The sequence below is a fragment of the Saimiri boliviensis genome, chromosome 15 (genome assembly GCF_048565385.1).
Source record: "Saimiri boliviensis isolate mSaiBol1 chromosome 15, mSaiBol1.pri, whole genome shotgun sequence".
NCBI lineage: Eukaryota > Metazoa > Chordata > Mammalia > Primates > Cebidae > Saimiri > Saimiri boliviensis.
In genome coordinates, this window is record NC_133463.1 from 27,764,485 (window position 1) to 27,780,146 (window position 15,662).

Sequence of the window (15,662 nt, forward strand, 5' to 3'; positions counted from 1 at the left end):
ACCTTTCTTTCCAAATAAATATTTATGTGAAACTAGATGTTCTTCGTCTACATTAATTAAAACATTTCCTAACAGACTGAATACTGAAGCAGACATGAGAATTCAGCTATCTTCTACTAAGCCAGACATTCAGTATATTAACAAAAATAAATACAATGCAGGTCCCTTCTTACTTTTTAAAATACAGTAATTTTACTATAAAATGATATCAATATATAAATTTATTTTAAAATAAGTTAATAAATATATATTCTTAAGATTTGTTTTAATTTCTACTATGAAAAATATGACTAGATGTAATATGAATAAAACAAAAACTCCTTGGAGTTCTAAGTTTTAAGAATGCAAGGTTTCCTGCAGCCTTGAGATCAAAAAGTTTGAGAACTACTGGTCTGTAAGTTGCAATACAGGTGATGAGAAATGACTACATCCTAAAGGTACAGCTGACAGAATATGCTGACTGATTAGATGTGGCAGGAGATGAAAAGATACTGCTAAATGTTAAGGTGGAGCAAATTAGTAGACGATGTTGCAATTTAATAAAAGGTAAAATAGTGGGGGAGGGGGTACGCCGCTGCAAAGAAAAATCAAGAGTTCTGTTTGTATGTGTTAAGTATTGATTAGATGTGAAAGTGGAAACATAAAATAGGCAGCTGAATTCTAGAGCTCAGGGAAAACTGAAAAGTTGAGACACAAATTTGATAGTCTATCAGCAGCTATATCATGATCAAGTTATATTATCTTGGGAGTGTGTAGACAGAAGAGGTGGGGGGGGGCAAAGACCAAGCCCTATATGCCAACATTTAAAGATCAGACAGAAGAGGAGCACCAAAATGACTACAAAAAAAGCCCCTGGTAACCCAAACATTATTCAAACATTATCATTATTTTTTTTTGTTTTATTTATTTACTTTTTTTTTTTGAGACAAGGTCTTGCTCTGTCACCCAGTCTGGAGTGGCAGTAGCACGATCTGAACTCACTGCAACCTTCACCCCTCTGGCTCAAGCGACCTTCCCACCTCAGCCTTTAAGTAGCTGGGACTACAGGCGCACACCATCATGCTTAGCTAACTTTTGTATTTTTCCGTAGAGACAGGGTTTCACCATGTTGGCAGGGTGGTCTGGAACTCCTGGGCTCAAGTGATCTGTCTGCTTTAGCCTCCTAAAGTGCTGGGATTATGGGTGTAATAACGGGTGCAGTGAGCCACTGCACCCAGCCATAATATTTTTTTTTTTAAAAAGAAGTATTCATTCAAACAGGATGCTGACATCAGGGTACATATCCTAAAGAAATTGTTCTACATATATGTCAGAAGATCTGTACCATTTACATCAGCATTGTTGAAAACATAGCAAATATATGGAACAGACTGTAAGAGCCATCACCCCTCTTTCTTACAGTCATAAATCAATCCAACATCATTCTACTAGTTGTCTGAAGATTTTAGTTTTGAATTCAATCCCAAACTACCACTGTCATAATTCTTGGTGATTTCAATATCCAGAGAGATGATCATTCCAAAAGTCTGATGTCTCAGTTTCTTGATCTCCTCTTCTGCAACTGATCTTGTCCTTCACATTATTTTCACCATCACCCTAACTGAAGCAGCAGAATATGACTAGAAAATACATACAACCACAACTGGTATATCTTCAAATTCATGATCACTTTTGTGTAATGGGTCCTTAGTGTTCCTAGTGAACATATATATTCAAAGGCCATTAGTCCTCATCCTCCCCCAGATGACAATTTTATACCTTCTTCCCTTTCCTCAAAGCTTCTCCTCCTTCCCATCTTTACTCTGAGTTAAGAGAACTATTCAAAGAAGAAAATCAGAAGAGAACGTTCAAAAACCTCTGCTATCTTTTCTACTAAACCACTTATGTGGGTGCAAGATCACACACTGCTTTCTCTCCTGCTACCATGAATGAATGATCTATTGTCCCATTAGAGGTTATCAGACTTTCCACCTCTACAAGAGGTGCCAATCCCTCTTATCTACTCAAGAATATTACTCCAGCAATTCTCTCCCTCGTACCTGGATCGATTTTTCCTATTAGATCAGTTTTATCACCAAACATGCTATAATTACTCCCATCTTTCAAAAATAACTTTAGCTCTACAATCCCAACCAGCTGTTCCCTATTTATGATCTTTATAACAAAACTATCTCAAAAGAGTTTTCTGTACTCATCAACAATTACTCTACTACCATCTGCATTTTAATCTGTCCTTTTTGCATGGTAAAATATACAATAACAAAATTTATGGTTTTAACCATTTGTCAGTATACAATTCAGTGTCAATTTAGTACAAAATACTGCATAACTATCCCTACTATATGTCTGCAGAGCTTTTACATCACACTAGGCAGAAACTCTGTACCTATTAAGCACTAACTCCCCTATCTCCTACAGCCTCTAGTAATATCTACGCTACTCTGTGTTTCTGTGATTTTGCCTATTCTAAATACCTCATCTGTGATGGTTAATACTGACTGTCAACTTGAATGGATTGAAGGCTGCCAAGTATTGTTCCTGGGTATGTCTGTGAGGATGGTCCCAAAGGAGATTAACATTTACATCGGTAGAGTGGGAGACCCAGACCCACCCTCAATCTGGGTGGGGACCATCTAGCCAGCTGCAAGCACAGCTAGGAGAAAGCAGGCAGAAGAATGTGGAAGGACTAGACTTGCTGAGTTCTCAGGCCTTCATCTTTCTCCTGTGCTGGATGCTTCCTGCCCTTGAACATCAGACTCCCAAGTTCTTCAGCTTTTAGACTTTGGGACTTACACCTGTGGTCTGCCAGGAGCTCTCAGGCCTTCAGCCACAGACTGAAATCTGCATTGTCAGTTTCCCTACTTTTAAGGTTTTGGGACTTGGAATGATCTACCACCGGCTTCCTTGTCAACTTGCAGACAGCCTATCATAGAACTTAACCTTGTAATCGTGTAAATCAATTCTCCTCAATAAACTCCCTTTCATAGGATATATATATATATTATCCTATTAGTTCTGTCGCTTTAGAGAACATCATCTGAGTGAAATGATACAATATTTGTCCTTTTATGTCTGGCTTATTTCACTCAGCATAGAGATTTCAAGGTTCATTCATGTTTAGCTTGCATCAGAATTTCATTCTTTTTTTTTTTTTTTTTTTTGAAATGGGGCTTAGCTATTGTTGCCCAGGCTGGAGTGCAATGGCACGATCTCGGCTCACTGAAATCTCCGTCTTCTGGGTTTAAGAGATTCTCCTGCCTCAACAAGTAGCTGGGATTAAAGGTGCCCACCACCAAGCCTGGCTTTTTGCATTTTTAGTAGAGACAAGATTTCACTATGTTAGTCAGGCTGGTCTCAAACTCCTGATCTGAAGTGATTCGTCTGCCTCAGTGGATCTCAAAGTTCTGAGATTATAGGCGAGAGCCACCATGCCTGGCCAGAACTTCAGCTTTTTTTATATCTGAATATTATTCCACTGTATGTATACACCATAATTTGTTTGTTCATTCAACTACTGATGAACATTTGGATTGTTTCCATTTTGGGAGGTCACTAAATAGTGCTACTATGAACATTTATGTACATCAATTTGTTTGAATACCAGTTTTTTATTCAATTGACAGATTATATGGTAATTCTATGTTTAATTTTTTTTTTTGGAACCACCAAAGTATATTCACAGAAGATGCACTATTCTACATTTCTACCAATCTTCCCATTTGCTTTCAATCTACTCCAACTAAGGTTCTAACAGTGTCATATCACTGCTCTGCTCAAAATCACCAGTAATTTCCACATTGTCAAATCCAAGGATCCATTCTCACAAATAACCTACTCCCTCCTCTTTAAAATATTTATGGTACTTACCTTACAAACAGACAGCCTCTTGGTTTTCTGCCTACAATACTGACCACTTATTCTCAGCTTCCTTTGCTATTTCTTTCACATCATTCCAATTTCTTATCATCACAGTGCCCCAGAGCTAGGTTCTAGAACCTCTCTTTTTTCTATTCTACACTAATTGCAGTCTCAAATACATGAACCTAGGCACATTTCTAATCTGAACTCTAGATCCATATATCCAACTGTCCACTGAATCACTCTACTTAAATATACAGTGGGCATCTTAAATCTATCCAAAACTAAATTCCTCCTCTTCATCTCAAATCTAGTCTTCTCCCAATTCCAGTCATCTCAAAATGTCAGAGCTCAACTCTTTTAATTGTTCAACAGCCATCCTTGGATCCTCTTTTTTTCATTCATTTCTCTTAATAAACTCTATCAGGAAATTCTGCCTATTTGAGCTTCAAAACACATCTAAAACACACAATCACTTTTCATCACTTCCACTTGCTACCACCCTATTCCAAGTCATTATCATCTTTTGCTTGAAAATTGCAATTCTATTTCTCTTCTTTACTTTTGCTTCCATTTTTAACACAGCAGCCAGAGTGATCCAGATTAAAATATAACCCAGATCACCATATAATTCTTGTGCTAAAAGCTGGCCAAATATTGTTTATCTCAATCAGAATAAAAGACAAATTCCCCAAAACAATCTATACAGTTTATAATGTATGAACTACTCCAAACCTCATCACCCCTCTTATCTTTAACAACGCATTCACAACATCTCATGGCGCTACTACCTCACTGGCTTTCTTGCTGTTCCTCAAACTCTGATGCCTTTACATTTATTATTACTGGAATGTTCATTCTCATGTATCAATAAGTTTTCCTCTCACAGGTCTTTGCTTTAATATTCCCTCCATAATAAGACCTTCCCAAATCATCCAAATTTTAAACTGCATAATTTTCCCTCTAGTGAAAGCACTCGCTATTCCCCTTCCCACTTGATTTCTCTTTTTCCTTTTTTTTTTTTGAGACAGAGTTTTGCTCTTGTTGCCCAGGCTAGAGTACAATGGTGATATCCCGACTCACCACAACCTCTGCCTCCTGGGTTCAAGCAATTCTCCTGCCTCAGCCTCCTGAGTAGCTGGGATTACAGGCACGCGACACCACACCCGGCAAATTGTTTGTTTGTTTGTGTTTTAGTAGATATAGGGTTTCTCCATGTTGGTCAGGCTGGTCTCCAACTCCCGACTTCAGGTGATCCGCCTGCCTTGGTCCCCAAAAGTACTGAGATTAGAGGCGTGAGCCACCAGCCCCTACTTGATTTTTCTACATAAGCTTTATCTTCAGTGAACATACTATGTACCTTATTTGTTTAAAATACCCATTTAAGTTTGAAAAAGCAGGAATTTATATCTGTTCACTCTGGTATCTCTGGAGACAAAACAAAGCCTAAACACAGCTGGCATTACAAATATTTGTTGAATGAATTAAGATACTATACAGGAATATTACATGTATGGTAATAGTATTGTAAAAGTCCAAACAAATAACTCAAAATTAAGTTTGGGTTATAGGTGAGAGGAAGAGAAGTAAAAAATCAAAGAAGAACACATAGGGGAACCAAAGCTATTAGCAATTTTGTATTTCTTTTGGCTGGAGTTCAGAAGTACTGGGATTACAGGTGTGAGCCACTGTGCCTGCCATAATTTTGTATTTATTCAAGTAAAAGGGTATTTACTTTATTGTTCTTTAACCTGGACATACACATTTGTATATTTTTTTTTGTATAGAAGAGAATATATATTTTACATGCATTATTTTAATGGAGGAAGTGGTCAAATTATGTTAAATACTGCTGGAAAAAGTTAGAAGAGGGCCTAGTTAATAAATTTGACTGCCCTGAAAAGTAAAAGAGATGAGGAAAGAGATAATTATACATAAACAATCCTTTGAAAAAAAATTGTTATGTGGCTGGGCATGGTGGCTAACACCTGTAATCCTAGCATGTTGGGAGGCCAAGGCGGGCAAATCCCTTGAGCCTAGGAGTGAAACCAACGTGGGCAACATGGCAAAACCCCATTTCTACAAAAAATTTAAAAGAAAAAAAAATTAGCAAGGTGCAGTGGTGCGTGCCTGTAGTCCCAACTACTCAGAGACTAAGGTGGGAGAATGTCTTGGGCCTGGGAGGCAGAGGTTGCACTAAGCTGTGATCACGTCACTCAACTCCAGCCTAGGAAACAGAGCCTACACCTGTCTCAAAAAAAGAAAAAAAGAGAGTGAGATTGTTATGATTATTATGAAGGTGAGCACAGAAGTGAAACCGTACCTGATGGGTAAAAGAATTCAGAAGGAAATTTTTGCTGTTCCTTTTTTTTTAATGACAATATTAAGGCATGTTTGTATACCAACTGAATGATTCACAGGGCAAAACAAACACTATTCCATGAAGCTAATAAAAAAGAAATGTGGAGAAGTTCCTAAGAAGATAGGAAGGAATCAAAATTCAAAGATTGCAAGTGGAAGAGCCATGTAATTTTATGAAGTAAGAACTGTTAGAACTATATTTCACATCTACTGAATGCAAAACAAAATTGAATGAAGCTAGAATTGTACTAACAATCAAAATTTAAGCACTAAAGTTGCTAGAGGTATAAACAATAAGAGTAAAGACCTACTTTGAAAGTCACAGTTGCCTTTGTGCAATAAAATCCTATAGAAACAACAGGATCCTTCAAAGTCTGTGCTTTTTGTTGATGTGTGGTTGATGCAGGATTGTTCCCAACAAAGTCTTCCTCACCATCATCATAACTCACAATTGCAGGCACAAAGGACCAGGCCCACGATACCCATCCCTGTGGCTGCTCCTCATCTTGCTGTGAATATAGCTCTTGAACTTTATACTGAGCAGGATATTGTATATCTACTCTTGTTTCATCTTCAGAACCTATCAATTAAAATAAAGTCATTTTAAATAAATCAAAAGGATTAGAAACAGACATCCTTTAAATTATTCCTCCCATATCCTTCTAATATAAGGTATAAACAAATGATACATTGATTATCATTATTTGAAACGAATCATTTAGCATTATGACTCTCAAGTTTCTGTATGTTGTACTGTATCAATCTCCTTCAGTATGTTATGGTTATTGAGATGTGGAGAGTAGTTTCTCAACTGCACATAGCTTGTAACTGTATTTGATAAATTCAAAGAATAAATTAATTCTTTAACATCACTCATGAATGTTTTAAACCAACAACAAAAAACCTACCTCTCAAAAATAAAGCTAATATATTGAAAAACTGACTTTTAAGCAACCCAAATGCCCATCGATGATAGACTGGACAGGGAAAATGTGGCACATATACATCATGGAATATTATGCAGCCATCAAAAATGATGAGTTCATGTCCTTTATAGGGACATGGATGAACCTGGAAACCATCATTCTCAGCAAACTGACACAAGAGCAGAAAATCAAACACCACATGTTCTCACTCATAGGCGGGTGTTTAACAATGAGAACACATGGACACAGGGAAGGGAGCACTACACACTGGGGTCAGCTGGGGAGAAATGGGGGAGGGTTAGTGGGGGATGGGGAGTTGGGAAGAGAGAGCATGGGGAGAAACGCCAGATATAGGAGGAAGGCAGCAAATCACACTGCCATGTGTGTACCTATGCAACAATCTTGCATGTTCTTCACATGTACTCCAAAACCTAAAATCCAATTTAAAAAAAAAGGAAAAACTGACTTTTATCAAAAACATAGTACCACAAAGATCCTAGAAACATTCTCCATTTTCTGATGCACCCATGGAGGAAAAAACAAATGGCAAGTGCTTCTGGGCAAAATGCACCCCTGCCCAACCAAGAAGTATCCCAAAGATGAAAGCAAATGTTATAATAAAATGACTTTTATATGTAGTTAAGAAAAATAATAATGTTGGGACCTCTTTCTTACTAGCAAGTCAGATATGTTGTACCTTTCCTGTTCTACAGATGAAAAAATTATAGCCAAGAAATTTTATTTGGTTAACAACTGGCAGACCAAAAATTTAGATCCCAACCACTCTTTAATTTATGCCACCTTTGTAAAGACAAACTCCATCAAAGTCCCTTAATATTATTCTAGCACTATAAACCAAAAAGGCATATCATCATGAAACTTAGAAAGAAAAAAATTACTTTTTAAAAAATTCACAGGGACCAGGAGTGGTGACTCGGACCTGTAATTCCAGCACTTTGGGAGGCTGAGGTGGGCAGACCACCTGAGCTCAGGAGTTTAAGACCAGCCTAGGCAAAATGGTGAAACCCTGTCCCTACTAAAAATACAAAAAATTGCCCAGGTGTGGTGGTGTGTACCTATGGTCCCAGCAACCTGGAAGGCTGAGGTGGGAGAATTATTTGAACCTGGGAGGCAGGTGTTGCAGTGAGCCATGATCATATATATCACTGCACTGCAGCCTGGGTGACAGAGCAAGACCCTGGACCCTGTCCAAAAAAAAAAAGAAAAAAACCAGCCATGGGATAAGTAGTCTCCAGCAGATTCACTCATATCTACTTTCCATTGATAAATCTATAAATACACATACTCCTTTAAATCTTTAAATAACACCCTTCATATTAGAAAATCTTTATAAGTTTTTAAACTTTTATGACAGGAGACTCTTGGAACATTCTACATTTATAGGTTATGAACTTTTACCTTCTTTCACCTGAGAAGGAAAAGGCTTAATAAGAATTAACTAGAGTAACTAACATAATAGTACCAAGAGACTTTGGTCACCCTAGTTCAGAATAAGTTTTATAAAAGTTACAAGCCCTGTTGGGCACAGTGGCTCATGCATGTAATCCCAGCACTTTGGGAGGCCGAGATGGGAGAATCACATGAAGCCACCAGAAAGTTCAAGAACAGCCTATGCGACAAAGCAAGATCCCCATCTCAAAAAAAAAAAAATATTATCAACCATGCTCAGTGGTGTGCACCTGTAGTCCCAAGCACTCAGGAGGCTAAGCCTGGAAGATTCCTTGAGCCCAGGAGTTGAAGGCTGCAGTGAACTATGATCATGCCATCATACTCCAGCCTGGGCAACAGAGTAAGACTATGTCAACAAATAAATAATAAATAAATAAAGTAAATTAAAATTTTTAAAAGACACCAAAAAAGCTTTAAATGGACAGGTATTTAACACATACTTCACAAAGGCAGATAAAGGCCTACAACCACATTAAAAATTTTAAAATAATTAGCCATCAAAAATACAAACTAAAACCACAAGATACCAAAACACACTCATCTCAATGGTAAAAACGTCAAAAAATACACCATTGAATGTTGGCAAGGATGTAGGCCAACTGCAACTCTCACACATTGTTGACAGGAATATAAAATGGTACAACCACTTTAGAGAAGGTTCTGGAAGTTTCTTTGAAAACTAAACATATAATTCCACTCTTAAGTATTTACCTAAGAGAAAGAATAGCACATGTATACATGACATTTGTACCAAAATATCTATGAATACTTTATTTATAATAATAACCAAAAACTAAAAACAGCCCAAGTGTTCATCAACAAATGAATGGTAAAATAAACTACTATAGTATATTCACATGGTATATTCATACAATGTACCTAGCAATGAAAAGCAAAGAATGACTGCTACATGCAACAACATAGATAAATCCCAAACATACTATGCTTAATGAAAGAAACCTTTTATACATATCGAGTGATTCTATTTGCATGAAATCCTAGAACTGGCAAAACTAAATCTATGATTTTTAAAAACTTCCAAATCTGCAAGGGAGGCAAGCAGGTGGAGGGGGATGACTAGAAAGGGGCGTAAGAAATTATCTGAGATGTTAATGACCTATATCTTGATGACTGTTTCACATCACACAGGTATACATATTTCTTAAATTCACTAAATTTTACTTTGGAGATTTAACGTCCAAAAATATAAAAATACTCACTTAGTAGAAACTCTAGATAACAATATGCAGCTGAGGCTTAGGGGTGAAGCGTACCAAGGTTTGTAACTTACCTTGAAAGACATCGAAAACACTGGTTGTATTGATAAAGAAAGGGGTGTTAGATGAACAGATATGTGATGAAGCAAATGTAACAGAATATTAATAGTAGATTCTAGATGATAAGTATGTGAGTGTTCACCTAATAGTAATGCTTTCAGCTTTTCTATATATTTGAAATTTGTCATGTTGGAAAAAAATGAATCAAGTATCGTCTATGTGCTACATTTATTCCACGTAAAAAACACTGTTTCTGTCTCAGAAGTTCATTATCTAACCAAAATTCACCCGCTAGTGTGAAATACAGGTATGTTTTATAGCTATATACTCTGATTAATGTTGTTCTCTATGCTTTAACGTAGTAAGATTTTTTAATGCGACAATGTCTAAATAGCATAAAATTCAACCTTTTTAAAGGTGTACAATTCAGTGTTTTTTTTAATTTTAGAACATTTTCATCATTCCAAAAAGAAATCTACTTTTTTGCAGTCATGATTTCCTCCCCTCAACTCCTGGTTACTAATCTACTTCCTGCGTCTACAAAATTTCCTATTCTAAACATTTCTAATGGAATCATGTATGTGCTATTTTTTCACTGGTCGCTTTCAATTAAGATAATGCTTTCAAGGTTCATCCATGCTATAGCCTATATCAGTATTTCATTTTTCTGTATAGCTAAGTAATATTCCAATGCATACCATAATTTGATAATCCATTCATCAGCTGATAAACATTTCAAATGTGTCCAGTTTTTAGCTACTATGAATATGCTACCATGAACATTCATATATAAGTTTTTACATGGACATATGTTATCAATTCTCTTGATATATAAGTAGGAATGGAATTGCTGGGACAATATGGTAACTGTATATTCAACTTTTTGAAGAACTGCCATACTGTTTTCCAAAGCAACTATACGATTTTACACCCCCAAGAGCAACTTACATGAGTTCCAATTTCTCCACATCCTCACTAATACCTGTTATTTTGTATCTTTTTTATTATTGTCATCTAGTGCCTGTGAAGTGGCATCTCATCGAGGTTTTGATTTGCTTGTTTGCTATTTGTTTATCTGCTTTGGAGAAATGCGTCTTTGCCCATTTTTAATTGAGTTATTTGCCCCTAAGTTTGAAATGCCCTTCTCTTAGGGCTTTATCTATGGAAATTAATCATCTTAAAACTTTCTGAGTCTCAGGCCCAATACCAAGTCAAAATCAATCATTCCTTTCATCTTTCTACATCAGATCATTCATGCTACTATTTATCAAACCTTCTGCCATTCTACCATACGTCATACTTAACTATTGACATGTCTGACCCATTTTATCTTAAAATTCTAAGGGAAAGAAACACATCAAAAATGATCTCCATATTTTCCCATATTACATATCCTTCAACGAATCTTACATTTCAATAATTAACAGCACTAACATAACTCAATCTTAGTTAAGTGAACCTTTGCAGAAAAATTACTAATACTATTATTTACTAGGAAATCTTGAGGTTATACTACTTCAACTTTTATAAAACATATATCCTGGGCCAGGCACAGTAGCTCACACCTTTAATCCCAGGACTTTGTGACACTGAGGCAGGCAGATCGTTTATACCTTGGAGTTTGAGACCAGCCTGGGCAACACAGCAAAACTCTGTCTCTGCAAAAAACACAAAAATTAGCCAGGCATGGCGGTGCATTCCAGTAGTCCTACTTGGAAGGCTAGGGTAGAAGGATCACCGGAGCCTTGGAGGTCAAGGCTGCAATTACCCATGCTTGTGCCACTGCACTCTAGCCTGGGTGAGAGAGCAAAACCCTGTCTCATTCATAAACAAATAGTACATTCTGAACACTTATTTCTATTAGAAATATAAAAGTTAATTTAAGTATACAGGAAAAAATCATAATGTTATTCAGCATGTAGATAAAATTAAAGTAGTGTAGGACAGGCACAGTGGCTCATGCATGTAATCCCAGCACTTTGGGAGGCCAAGGCAGGCAGATCTCTTGAGATCAGGAGTTTGAGACGAGCCTGGCCAAAATGGTGAAACCCCATCTCTACTAAAAAAATACAAAAATTAGCCAGGTGTGCTGGTGAATGTCTGTAGTCCCGGCTACTCGGTAGGCTGAGGCAGGAGAATCGCCCAAACCTGAGAGGCAGAGGTTGCAGTGAGCCATGATTGCACCACTGCACTCCAGCGTGGGCAACAAAGCTAGACTCCATCTCAAAAAAAAAAAAAAAAAAAATTAAAGTAGTGTAAAACAACCAAAATACCATCAGCTCATCTCATTAGAATATTGTAAAACTCAATCAACACTTTTTTTAAAAGTTTCCCAATGGTAAAATAAAGTTTTAATTTAATATAATTTTTACGTTACTTACCTGTAATGTTTACTAGCATATCTTTATTGTAACAAGTAGGGTCCTCTATTTCTCCTTCTTTAAAATTGCCTATTTCTCCATAGTAAAGAGCAATTCCAAGTTGCATTATACGAATAAACATAGGCAGCTGTTGATCTGTGATAGAAAGTTTCAAACTTTCCACTAAAGTATGAATCTGCATTTTGAAATAGACAAAAACACCAACAAACACATGTTTTAAAAGAGTACCTTTTACGTAAAGAAATTTTTTTAAGGCTTCAAATGGCATAACATAAAAGAAATGCTCCAAACATTTTAATACTTAAGTCAAAACAATACTTCCTCTAAGATCTTAGGAATTAAGTACATTTTGCTATGATAATCAATACATGTTAGACAGAAACTATATTAAACCAAATGATGTACAAATAGAATTAATAGTGAGAAGATATAATCACATTAGATTTCCAGATTATTATTCCAGAAACAAAGTTAGTTATATAACCAAATATCTATTCTATAATATTCAGAGTATAACAGTGCTACCTCCATAAAACAGAAACATCTCTGAAAACCAAGAATAAAAATTTTATGACATTTTAATAAAACTTTAAGCATTCTTTCCAGTTTTATTAACCATAAAAATATACATCCTAAAACCATATGTTAACTGGGGAAAAGACCAATATTACAACTATGAAAGTACATAAATAATAAAAATGTTTGTCAAATATGGAAAACAAAATGAAATATATGTTAAAAAAAGTTTTTCAGACAAATTTTAAATAACAAATAACAAAAGTTTTTCAAATTTTAGATAAGATTCAAATAACATAAAATTTATTCATCTGATAAACTGAAACAATTATAACAAAGAAATAAGATTAACTACTAGCAAATAGGGCATATAGCAGTCAAAGTTCTTAAAGAAAGAGACACCAGTAGAATATAAACACAGCTTCAGTGTAATGGTTTCCTCCTGTTATTGAAACATGGAGTAAAACCAATTAAGCTATACAGTCAAGTATGTGAGAAGGTTTATTTTGACTAAAGTATTTGAATGTCTACGAAAGATGAAGCGTTAGTAATAGTAATCATCACGTTTTTAGGGCTCAAAGCACCAAAAACATATATGTGAAGGTGGAGAAAATTGTATGGGGGAACTGTGAAATATCATATTTCAAATATAAGCACAAATTTTTTGTTTTTTGGTTTTTTTTCTGAGACAGAGTCTCACTGTGTCGCCAAGCTGGAGTGCAGTGATGCAATCTCTGCTCGCTGCAATCTCGGCCTCCCAGGTTCAAGTGATTCTTGTGCCTCGGCCTCCCAAGAAGCTGAGACAACAGGCATCTACCACTACGCCCAGCCAATTTCTGTATTTTTAGTAGAGATGGGGTTTCACCATATTGACCAGTACGGTCCCGATCTCTTCACCTTGTGATCTGCCCACCTCTGCCTCCCAAAGTGCTGAGATTACAGGTGTGAGTCACCATGCCTGGCCAGAGCACAAGTTTTTAAAAACTGATCTAATAATCATACACAGAATAAACAATGAAGACGTAAGAAAATGGGGAATGAGTGTGGGAGGTGAGCAGGAAAGGAGTATTCATATCTACTAAGGTTTCCTTAATTTAAAATTTCTCTGTCACATTCTTTTAAATATTGTATTGCACCAACAGCATTGGTAATAAGCAGTCAACAAAACCAGTAACAAAGAATCTGTCATAAGTATCTATGTAAAAACTCCTTAAAATGAGTAAGATTAATACTCAGTAGAAAAATTGATAAAGAACCTGAATTGATAATACAAAGAACAAACGGCCAGTGAATGTGTTTTCAAAAATCTAACTTCACTAATAAATGGCAATTAAATTACATATCATTTGTTGTTCAACATGTCGGCAACTTTTAAAATATGATAGTATTTAAGGATAATGAGAATATAATACAGGCACTACTCTTGATGTTCACGGGTGTATAACCTGGTTAAATCTTGCTGGAAATAACTTGGCAATACAGATCTCAGGCCTTTTAAAAAAAAAAAAAGATTTTTGCAATTACAACAAATCTTTCCTAAGGAAATACTCAGAAATGTGGTCAAAGATCTATGCACAGAAATTCATTGCTCTGAGAAACTGCAAAGTAAATTTCCAAAAACAGGAGAAATGTTAAATAAATTATATACCCCTAGGATCCGTATCTCATAAACATCATAATTACCAGAGCATATTTATTTCACACAAAAAATGGAAAATTATAAAAAGCCAACCTAAAATATAAATAAATACATTCAAGAGCCACTTAAACATATATGAAAGATTTAAAAAGAAATAAGAGTATCTAGAACATTTTGAGAAAACTTTTGTTTGTGAGGCAATTAATGAGGTCGACCATATCTATTTAATACATATTCCCTAGGATTAGGAGTTGGAAGGATGATGGGTCTAACCCAAAATGGTAAATGTTAACATTACCATTAACATACAATTGTATTAGCAAAATACTAAGTTAGGCATGATGGCTCATGCCAGGAATCCAAGCACTTTGGGAGGCCTAGGCAAGAGAAGTACTTGAGGTCAGGAGGTTCAAGACCAGCCTGGGCTGCATAGTAAGACTCCATCTCCCAAAAAAAAAAAATTAAATATGAGCCAGGGATGGTGACAGGTGCCTGTAGTCCTAGCTACTCAAGAGCCTGAGGCAGAAGGATTGCTTAAGCCCAGGTGTTCAAGGTTACAGTGAGCTTTGATTGTGTCACTTCACTCCAGCCTTGGTGAAATGACAGGGAGCCTTGAAAGTAAAGAAAAAATAAAGGAAAAGAGGTCAAAGAAGAGAAAAAGGAGGAGAGAAAAGGAGAGGGGAGGGGAGGGGGTAAATGAAGGAAGGGGAGGGGAGGAAATGGGAAGGCAGGAAAGGGGAAAGGAGGGAAGGGAGAGGAGTGGGGAGGGGAGGGGAGAAGGGAAAAGGAGAAAAGAGGAGGGGAGGGGGGAGAGGAGGAAAGGGGAGAGGAAAGGAAGGGGTAGGGGAGAGGAGGAAAGGGGAGGAGAGAGGAAGAGAGGGGAGGTGAGGGGTAAGGGAACGGAAGCAGTGGGCAGAGGAAGAGGGAGGAGGGGAGAAGGGGGAAGAGAAGAAGGGGGAGGGGAAGAAGGGGGAAGGGAGGAGAGAGAAGGGAACCAATGAACTAAAATACTGGGTTAGCATATGAAGCTTTACAAAGTCACCAAGTAAAGAGAAGAAAAAGTATAGTCAGCAGATCATGCTGAACAAGATTACAAGAACTGAAATATAGAATACTGATATGCAGTCCATTATGGGTATAAATACACTTTTTAGTATTATTTCCTCTATCTACTTGAAGAGAGAAACACTAATAAACAGCTGGATAAAATTTTAAAAAATTTCAGTTATAGGCC

General features: G+C 36.5%; 1 protein-coding gene across 10 annotated transcripts in view; it reads right to left on the minus strand.

Annotated features, from left to right (window-relative positions):
• The window catches only part of VPS13B (vacuolar protein sorting 13 homolog B), an 805,060-nt gene that overhangs the window by 724,002 nt on the left and 65,396 nt on the right, over positions 1-15,662 (minus strand). For 7 of the 10 annotated variants that reach the window (XM_074386816.1, XM_074386811.1, XM_074386814.1 and 4 more), the window contains exons 7-9: positions 12,274-12,448; positions 11,458-11,550; positions 6,531-6,799 (exon numbers count right to left, since the gene is read on the minus strand). In XM_074386816.1, the coding sequence (XP_074242917.1) occupies positions 6,531-6,799; positions 11,458-11,550; positions 12,274-12,448 (537 nt within the window). The remainder of the gene's footprint in view (positions 1-6,530; positions 6,800-11,457; positions 11,551-12,273; positions 12,449-15,662) is intronic. The other 3 variants (XM_003943029.4, XM_003943030.4, XM_074386817.1) reach the window with 1 other exon arrangement.